Source organism: Melanerpes formicivorus, unplaced genomic scaffold (assembly GCF_026170545.1).
Source record: "Melanerpes formicivorus ecotype bairdi unplaced genomic scaffold, bMelFor1.0.p_v2 SCAF_22, whole genome shotgun sequence".
Lineage (NCBI taxonomy): Eukaryota > Metazoa > Chordata > Aves > Piciformes > Picidae > Melanerpes > Melanerpes formicivorus.
In genome coordinates this window covers 8054001-8064445 of record NW_027142374.1, presented here as the reverse complement: position 1 = coordinate 8064445, position 10445 = coordinate 8054001, and the positions used below count along the sequence as shown (strand labels likewise).

Genomic DNA, 10445 nt, shown 5'->3' with positions numbered 1-10445 from the left:
AATAGTGAGGTATCTTACTAGCAGACTCATGAAACCCAGCCTATCCACATACAAACACACACGTGTGTGCGTGTGTGTGTATGATGTGTGTATTCAAAATGAATAGTTACAGACATTAAATACTCAGCAACTTAAATATCACTGCTTTTAAATCCATTTTCCCCTGCTCCAATGGAGCAGGCTCTTGGCTCCACAGAGCAAAGCACAGTGTTAAGGGCCAAGTGGCAGCAAACATCACGCAGCATATGGTACCTACCTTGGACTGTAGGTCCCACTTCAGACAAGGATGTCCCAAACATAGCACCAGCACCACCGCAGCACACAGGCACAGTTGCATAGCTCCATGGGATACAACTGAGCTGGAGTGTCTGCTTGTTCAGCAGCTGCCCGAGGAGGATTTTCATCTCTGGAAGGGAAAATGAACACCTGTATTACAAAACCAGTGACTAAAATGTGTGTATTAAGTCAAACAGTTAAAAAAAACAACAACTGTTGTTGCTTTTTCTTTTCCTGAAATGTATGACAGCATTTGTGGGTTTTTTAAATACAGATGGTTTTGTTAAGAGCTTCTCCTGCATGACCACTGTTGAAATAAACACAGTGACAGTGCCTATTATATTCATTCCAGCCTCAAAAGAAGGACATTTATATAGGTATGAACTACTTAGCCAGCTTGCAAATTGGACTAGGACATAAGAGAGACCATTTCAAGAGAAGTAAATGACAAGGAATTTGTTCAATATCCTTTAAAATACATGTATTTTAAAAAATAACCCCCCAAAAGAGCCTATTTTAATGTACCTCAGGACAGGAAAGAAAATTGATGAAGTAATCTGCACAGCAACAGAAAAATATTAAACCTATAAATCCCAGTTAGCAGTACATTAACCAGTGACTCATGGGCAGTGATGCTTTGTGGGGATCTATTTCACTTTACCATATGATTGCTGAGTATTTGAGGCCCATTAGTTCAAGCCCACAACAAATTGTGGTTCCTCTTAACTGTTTTTTTCTCCTCCCCCTGCACTTGCTGCACTCAAGCAGGCACAAGACTGTCAGGAACACACCATGCCAGTCAACCATCAGCAGCATCTCCAGGAGGTATCTCAACGCAGAGGTTCTGGTGGACGTTTCATGGTGGCAGCATGAGCTATCATGGGATGCAGCTGAAGCACCCCAACTTGCAGGGCTGTGAGGAGCCAAGGAGAGCACCAAGGGGTAGGCTGGTGCCCAGCAGATGCTGTCATAGCCGGAGGAATTCCTGGAGCATCAGGAACCTGTTTTCCCCAGCAAATAAACTCTCAGGATCCTGTGATGCAGGTATTAAGTCTCATCTCTGAACACATGCATATAGATGAACACATGCTGTGTGACTAGGCAGCCAAGATGTTAATTAGTAGCAACTGAGAAGCTAGGAGAAAATGAGATCCTGGGAGAGCCTTTGTTCTGGTACTGTTTTAGCAAATGGAATATCTGGACGCTGAAAGACAGAGAGTAACCTAGATTTGATGCAAAACAGGTTTGTTGGCTGGGGACAGGATGGAAGGTACTGGTGAGATGCTGAGGGTGCACCGAGGGCAGCCTTGGAGCAGCCTCTTTGGGCTGTCCACACCCCTGGACTAGGGGTCTCCATTCGGAGCTCCTTCCTGTGGCTCTGGGAGTGATTCCAGAAGAGCCCTTTTCCCTCAGAACCGCTAGTGTTGTGGAACAGCTGACCAAAAATGGCCTCAGCACATGTGAGGGTGTGGCTGAACTCATGCAGGCATGCAGGGGATGAGCTCTTGCACCTGCTGGTCCAACCCAGCTACCTCAAGAGGCTGAGGGGATCTCCCTTGTGGGCAGCACCATAGAGCTCTGACTTTAAGTCAGGTGAGCTGGGACAAGGGCTGGAGAATGACTCCCTTGCTACCCCATGGTAGTCTCTGACCCAGTCTCTGTCCCAGCATGATTAGATTAACTTCTAGCATTAGATCATGAAGCCCTAAGCAGACATTTAGGAGGGGCTTTTGTGAACCTAGTTCCAGCCCATTTCAGGTTGGTGGGTGCTGAGTACCATGTGTGCTCCAAAAGGCAGACACTGCTGCCATTCAGCCTTGTATTAAGTACCCAGCACCAGCCTCAGTAGTCTCTGTGTTGGGGCTGGGATGGTCTCAAGGCAGGCAGCTTCTCTCAGGCAGAAGCTCTCTGCCAGGAGACCCAGGCTGAGCCACAAATGGAAAAGGTACTGAGCCATAGTCAGGGGTGGCTGGGAGTCAGACACTCCTGTGGATTCACAGAATTCTTTCCCCCCTAAGTATTTTACCATTCAGCTGTACTTTGTTTTTTCTCCAAAACAATCCAGTGCCCTTTACACCATGCTGCTGACTGCTGGAAGCTGAAGACATATCCAAGCCCATGGCAGCACTACAGGGAGAAGAGTGCATCAGCACTGCACACACCATGCAATTTTAATGCCCTTCCAGTTTCCAAGGATACAAACACCAATCAATCAGAGACAACCCCTCACTGCAGAGCTGCCTGAGATGGCCCATGCCTGCAGCCCAGCCTGGGAAGGGGCAGTAATCACAAGATGTTGTGAAGCAGAACACCAAACCTCCAGGCTGAGGTCCCCAGCCCTTCCAGGTTTTATATCCCAGCCCCACTTCCAGTGGAGCTGTTCAGCACTGCAGAGGTCAGCTACACCCAAGTGGAGTCCTGCAGGTTCACAGTCCAGAAACCAGTTACTGAAAACGTTTATGGGCCACACACCAGGGTGACTGGAGACCTGGGATAGGCCTGGCTAACCACATGTAGCAGTCAATGTAGTAGCTAGTTCCAGGAAACATCCCTGCTAAATTAGGCCTGTTCAGGAGATGTGACAGACGGATTACACTGTTGACAGGGATGCAATCACCTATAAGCTGCAAGATGATGTGTGCCACAGGAAAGCCCAGGACAGAAGGAAGGTATTCAGTGAGTTAAAGTTTATTATTTGTGTTATGCTTACAGTTAGTCAGGGTGGTGCAGACAAGCGTAAAGCCAAGGGTACCATATAGTGCTCAGGAACTGACAGCCCAGCTGGCAGCAGGCACTAGGAGTGTAATGTAGGACTTTGTGATAAGGTGACAGCCTTAGAGCCTCCAAAAGCAGTAGCAGGAGGGAAGCACAGGCAAGGCTGAATGCCAGGAGGCATGTGGTGAAGCCTGTGTCCCCCCTTGGCTTTTGGCTGGGCTTAAATGCCTTTTGTGGTGGACTCCTGTGTTAGAGTGGCAGCCTCTGGCCCCAAGAAACCTGTCTGATCTCCCTCCCCAGACATTAACCTGTTAGCAAAATGCTTCTTGTGAGCAATGCAGCACTGCAACCAAGGCAGCTCCAAGCATGCTCACTGGGCTTCCAGGGGTGGCATGCTGCAGAGATACCACTGGTCCTCCAGTGTCACTCTGATCAAATTAAAAGCAGTAGAGCAGACACAGGCTTGATAAATACAGTCATGGCTGAATGATGCTGGCTGTTCCATTAACAGTTCCCCATCAATACAGGAGCACGTTACCTAAATGTCTCTCCTACATTAAGTGTCCAGGCTTTTTCTGTAGCCAGTGGAGAGAGGCAGGAACATGTTGAAAGCTATTCACCCCACTCAGCTTGATGGGATGAACTGTCCTCCACCACTGCTCCCTCTCTCCATTGGCCACAGAGAAACAGGGGATCCAGCAGAGCAGCTGCCTGACCTTAGTTAGCTTGAACTGCCCCATTCTCTGAGCAGGAGGCTGTGCCTCCTCCCAAGGAGCTGAACTACCCTGCAGAGATAGGACTGCAAAACCAACCAGGATCTGCGCTGATGGGAGAATGTGGGAGAGACATAAATGCAGAAGTTGTTCAGATACAATCAGCAAGGCCTCTTAAGTCAATAACAGAGCTCCAGGGCAGTGGTAACCTTTGTTTTGCAACCTGAATGGAGAGGGGAGATCAAACTCTCATACAGGGTGATCCACATGAGCTGGATGTGCAGAGAGGATAAGCTTATCCCTCTGTGTCCCTGCAACTGGCCATTCTCTGATGCCACACAGCACCCACATGACACAGCCCCCAGCCTCAATGCATGTGGGTTTTGAGGAGATTTGCACAATATTTCCCTGGGACAACAAACGAAACGTCAGCTCATTACCGTGGGATGGCTCACTCCAGAGGCAGCTCCCAGGGTCTTATTTCAGATTACGAGCACATGAAAATGGCCCTGGGTTGGCTGGTTGAAAAAGGGGGGCTCCCATCAAGAGATCATTATATCTGCCTGAATCCAAGAACACAGCCTCCACTGGGAATATCATGTCCTTGTAGCAGTTCAGGTCCTCCCAGGAAGGGAACAGGATCTGCTTAGAGCAAATAGAAGCCATTACAATCAGGATGAATTAGTAATGGTGAGTGGGAGAGAGAGGAGGAGAGGAAAAGAGGTTATTATGATTTTTCCTTCCTACAGACTGGGTGTCTGAGCTACTTACATTGCCAGAAAACAGCTCCCTAGCTTCCCTTTCAAGCCTAGCGATGAGACTGCTTGCTTACAGCTCAAGAGCTGCTCTGGACTGTCAGTATCTAGCATTATGGGTTGTTAGAGGCATGAAATCTGATTTCTGTTCCTAATGGTAGCATCTCCAGTTTAGCAGCAGCACAGGCAGATCTGCAGAGTGAGAAAAAGCAAACCAGACTTGCATTTGCTCTGTTCAGCACCCTAAGCACAGGCCTTTTTATCAGAAGCTGCTACACTTGTTGAGGACTAATTAGTGGGGTCTTTAAGGTGCTGCAGGGCATAGGACCATGGCTCTGTTGTGTTGTATATTTTCCATTTTGTAAAACACAGGATGCCAAATAATCCAGCTAAACCCTGACTGCAATCCTGAAGAAAACCAAACCAAACCAAAACACACATACACACACATAAAACCCAAACCAAACCAAAACCCCAAACCACACCCAAAACACTGACCAGCAGAAATGCTTTCAAGAATTTCTTCCTTTCCTCCTAAAAAGATTTAGCCAGTTTGGTTCTACAATAGAGGCTGGATTGCCATATCCCAGACAAAAGTCCATTATGCTTCTACGGCAATGACTATCACCACCAGCCCCTCTCCAGCAGCAATGCAAAGCAAAGCCCTCCAGCATGAACCTGGTGTGACCAGCAAACTTGGCAAGCTCACATCTGCTTGTGTTCCTTCATTCCCCCTAGGATGCTGCTGTATGCTGACATCTTCACCCAACTTCATGCAGAGTTTACTATCTGACATGAGGCATTTCAGCTGAGTGAAGGGAAAATTAATGCAAAACCAAAAGGAGCCCTATCTAGAGCTAATAAACTCCTCTAGGATCCCTGGAGGAAACAATGAGCTCCCGTAGGGCACCCAGAGGAGACACTTCCAGCTCTCCACCATGCCCATCCCTCTCTCAGAAGAAAGAGATCTCATACAAGGCATTAGTAGCAATTTTTCCATGGGTCTCTCAGAGGCCGATGCTGGTTTTGTGCTGCTGTGAGCTGACCCAGCATCCTCCAAACAACTATGTGTTCAGCAGGGTGGGAGAAGCTGGCAAATGCTGATACCTGTAATGTGAACTGTTCTGAATGGACATTGGCCACAGGTTATATTTGCTTGAGGAGGCAGAAATACTCTCTAGACTCTTGCTTTGTCTTTTTTTTTTTTTTTTTTTTTTTTTGCTTGTAAAGTTCCTGAGGAAAAAGGTTATATAAATAAGGCATAAACTCAAAGGAAGCACATTGATTCTCACATGAAGAACACTCATGGAAAGCAGTTTCCCAGCTATGCTGTATAGATTTCATAGAATTATTTAGGTTGGAAAAGACCTTTAAGGTCGAGCCCAACTGTTAACCCAGTACAGCCAAGTCAACACTAAACCATGTCCTAAGTACCACCACACCTACACATAAACTTTGATAGGTATTTTGATAGGTTTGTATTTTATGAGGATGATGCCCAAGAGTCCCAGCCTGTCCCTACCTGCATGCTCATATTCAGGGAAATGAGAGACTTAAACCACATTTACTACATGCATAAAGTTTTACCTTCTTACAGAACTTTGCTTAATCCCATTCCACAATGAACCAGCAAATACAGCCAGAAAACTTTGCAGGTTTTCTTATTTTTTACTGGTTACTACCTCATTAGTGTTATCATCAGCACATGCCTAGGGGCTTGGTTCTCTTTTACATGTAGCATTCACAGACAAAAATCGGCAACAAAAGCTGCACACAAAGAGGCCGTTAACCTTGTATTCACAAGCTGCTCCACTCCTCCATATGACACTGACAATGAAAGTGCCTCAAGCCTTCTTATAAAGTGCTTTCTGTGTAGTAAGTGAAACAGATATGGCACAGCAAATTCTACTGCCTCACATCCAGCAGTGGTCACGCTGTGCCTGTGGCTTGGCAGTGTAATCTTTTACTCTGATAAACTATTAAATGCCAAAGAAAGCTTCTTAAGTTAATCAGGGTTTAATTTAAATAAACAAGCCACCAAAAGATTAACAAAATTCCTCGATGGAGTCTGAATGAAAAAACAGTCTGTTCACAAAGTGCTGGGCCAAGTTCACAACAGCGAGTGTGCTGGGATGAAGCTGGCGCACTGATCCTCTTTTTCCCCCCTTATTGGCACCACCAGTGAAAAAGATGTTAATTTTCTGAAACATCAACACAACCATTTCCAGCTCCCTTGATGCAAAGACCAGTTTTGGCAACATCATCACAACCACTGCATGTGAGGAGGAGGAAGAAAAATATATGGGATGACTCAATTTTTGTGATGAAGAGGCAGCTGAACCCTCCATTCAGAGACCCAGACTTGCCCAAGATAAAGCCCCCAGCACTAGTGACTGCATTTGCAGTCACAGCAACATTTTCACCCCCAGGATGGAATTTCAAAGCACCTGTGCATTAAAACTACACAGCAACTATTCAAGAGGGATGTCCCAAAAGAAACTAAATGAAGGTCTCTTCAGTAACCTCACAAAAGGGATACAAGTGCCTCTGTGGGATAATTCATCACTTTCCCATCCTTAGTGAGGGACTGTCTCACAGAGAAAGAAAACAAGAAACATGAAGTTCATGAGGTTTGGGTGAGCACTTGGCTCAGGACACACAGTTGATCCATATGGGATTAAAACTTTCTTAAGTAGAGGATGAGGAAGTACTCCAGGTGAAAGCAGCAGTCCTGCAGGTAACTTCACTGCCACAAGCCACTACTGGGATGAGCAGAGTTCCTTGTAGAAGGCAAGTTACATATATGCATAAATATTCACATGTTCAGCACCTGAAAAAAAAATTCTCCATGACATTTCACTTGCCCTAGGGCAAAAATGGTTCATTTTGACATGATAGAATTTAGCACCTCTTCTACTTGATTTTAGTTACTCAGACCATGCTAAAAATAGGTACAAGGAAATGTATTGGTTTAAGCTGACTGGCCCCACTAGGAGGGATGAGGGATGGAGCATGGGGCTACCCCCTGCCCCAGTGGCACAGAGCAACAGAGCAAGCTGGATCATATATTCTGCACCATGCTCATGTCATGCTCACTGTATGGCAGGAAAGGGATTGGATGGGGTTTATGGGACTTGTAATATATTCCATAACTTGTAAAGTTTCCCATGCCAGGCTTTTTGTGTTTCTTCCCCAGCTTCCAGGCTGGGGTTCATCCCTTCTGTTCCAGTTTTGGTTTGCGCACGGCGATGGTTTTCATGGTTTCATTTGCTGTGTACACCGGGACCTTTTCTCACATTTTGTTTCATTGTTGTTCTTTTGCCTTTGTGTAATCTGATATACCTGCAATAGAGTAGTAAATTGTCTTTATCTTGACTGACATTTTGGCTTTCCCAGCTCCTTTTCTTCTTGCCCACCCAGAGGGGAGGGATGGGGAAAAGGAGTAAACCCCTCTGTTGTAACTGGACTGCCAGGACTCAGCTGCCAGATGAGCTAAAACCAGGACAGGAGACCAGCTGATGACTAAAGAAAACCATTCTATTTAATCACAATATGTACATCCAAAATACAAATTACAAAGCTGCATTCAAAAATGCACTAACACCACCATTCTGCCACGGTCAGTGTGCCAGGTGAAAAGTTTTTTGAGCTACTGGCAATAAAGGAATTCCAGCCATGGACAGCCCACTGACAGGCATCAGGTGAAAGGACCAGACAGCAGCATGGTGTGCAGAAGCAGGAGATCACCGTAGGCAACCACAGCTTTGTAGTTACCCTTTGCTTTTGCTCACTCCCTACTTACCTCTCCCACCGGCTCCCAACTTCTCCTGCATTCCAGTGTGGTCTTGACCTTTCTTTCCTGATCCATTGTTCCAGGTGAGACAATTTCCTACATCACTATTTCATATTGAAATCTTTTGCACACAAGGCATTTCAAAGGTGCAATTAGGTCCATCAGTAATGTAACCATATTTGACACTTGGGCAAGTACTTTAGTTTATATTGCACTGAAACTGTCCTTTCACAGAGGAACTTGCCTGAGGTCACTGAGGAAGCCTGTAGGAAAGTCAGGAAAACATTTCCTGGTTGCAAAATACCACTAGCTGTAGGACCATCACACATCTCTTTAGTATTAAAGCAGAAAGAAATTAATACATTTAATTCTTCATTATTATCCTCCTCATGTTGCTTCATTTTCTGCTTCAAATATTCCTCTCATTGTTTTCCTCACGTATTGCCAGCAACAAAAGCAAAGCTGCCACTCCCAGACTGTGCTGCTGGTGACTTGGAGCACTTCTGCACCAAGTACAAAGTGTACCACTTGCAGGGAAATATGAATAATACCATGTTGCTGCTTTGTACAACTACATCTCTGCACAGAAAATAATGGCACAGGAAACATAAAAAAAAATTAAAATCTCCTTTTCTTTCTGCCAGTGTTCCCAGGGCTTAGTGGAATTCAAAGATACCGAACATGATTAAATAAAATGGCAAATCAAGTGTCTTCTTGGTCAAAATCAAGTAAAGCATCAGTTTGGCAGCTGGCATTTTAGTATTTGACATTTAACATCACCAAAGTGCTATCCATCAATTGCCTTATCAGCCTTACACTGCTAGCCTCACAGTTGGTCTCCATCACCTTGGTGCAGGAAGTCTCCCAATCCTAATGACCACATTCAGCCTTCCTATGGCACACATGGTTTGTTATTTCAGTTTTTTCCTCCCTGCCAGCGAGCGCAGGGGCAGCAATCCCTCAATCCACTCATTGGCAGCCGACATCATCTCCTGCCAAAAGGCCACCTCCTCTTGTGTGGAGTCCATCCAGTCCACAGAGATGCCATAGCTTAAACCTGAAAAGAAGAAAACTACAATGTTAGGAGCTGCACAAAGAGTTCATACTCCATGCAAAAATACTTGCTGCTGGTGCAGGCAGTGTCTTAACAGAAACGGTGCTGACTGCCTCTCAGCAAGCTCTACCCTAAATACATCCTGTTCTTCGGCTCATGACCTCCATTTCACACCAGAGTTCAGAATGAAGGCAATATAAAAGGCACAAAATGCAAGAACCCTAAACATAACCTGCCAAGGAAAATATTGGATTCAAGCCCTTTCTGCACCTTTCTGAATGGTAAAGAAAGTCTTTGGTTTCTCCTTAAAAGATTTTCTTGCGGGCAGGGTGGAGTATTTGTCAAAACTCACTTGCTCTACAGTTCATTTGTATGGGAATCAAACACATAATAGCAGAAAAGAGTGTACATTAATTCCAAGTTGATTATTCAACCACAATTTTATGTGCCAGCTACTTGTCAATGAGATAAAGGTCTAAGCTTGGAATCCAGTTTATCTTGGGATTGTTTTTACATCTTGCTTATGAGCTTATCCTTTTTGCCCCTTCCCACTGGATAGTTCACAACTCTCCTTGTGACATGTCACAGACTGAATACAAAGCACATAAGCAAACCCAATAAACACAGGTGCACCTGCCAGGCAGACCTTCCAGCTACTATGAGGTTTTTCCTGGCACCCTCAAAGAAGAGATATTCTTTACTGCAACAGTCTGAAATACTCTGTTTGCCTTCCATCTCTCAGAGAACTCTCTCGCTTAACAAGAAAAAGTTGAGAAAGCCTTAGATGCTCCACTAACAAAAAGCCCAGCCATAGTAGAGTAGGATGTTCAGAGAGGCACAAACCTTGATTCTGGACAGCTGGACAACAGAAGATGGTCCTATCTGCATTTTAGAGCTGTGGCTTAAAAATATTGGCATTTTCCTAACTTCAAGGATGACTAATCCTACTGAAGTGAAACACTTCCAGCTAAGCACAGGTCCAAGTCCTTCACTGAACTGGGACCTCATGCCATCAACTCCCAGAGACACTGACTGTCTCAGTGGAGCATGTGACACCTCTGCTGAGGTCTTTCAGCAGTACATAGTCTAAATAAAAACAAAACAAACCCCCAACAATGACACCATAGTCCATATGCAGA

The 10445-nt window shown here is 45.3% G+C and overlaps 1 protein-coding gene across 7 annotated transcripts in view; it reads right to left on the bottom strand.

Annotated features, from left to right (window-relative positions):
• Positions 1-243: 243 nt before the first annotated feature.
• LOC137447993 (synaptotagmin-like protein 2) overlaps positions 244-10445 on the bottom strand; it is a 45192-nt gene continuing 34990 nt past the window's right edge. For 4 of the 7 annotated variants that reach the window (XM_068152060.1, XM_068152059.1, XM_068152062.1 and 1 more), the window contains one exon: positions 7979-9309. In XM_068152060.1, the coding sequence (XP_068008161.1) occupies positions 9164-9309 (146 nt within the window). In that variant the 3' untranslated portion in view covers positions 7979-9163. The other 3 variants (XR_010988959.1, XR_010988958.1, XR_010988957.1) reach the window with 3 other exon arrangements.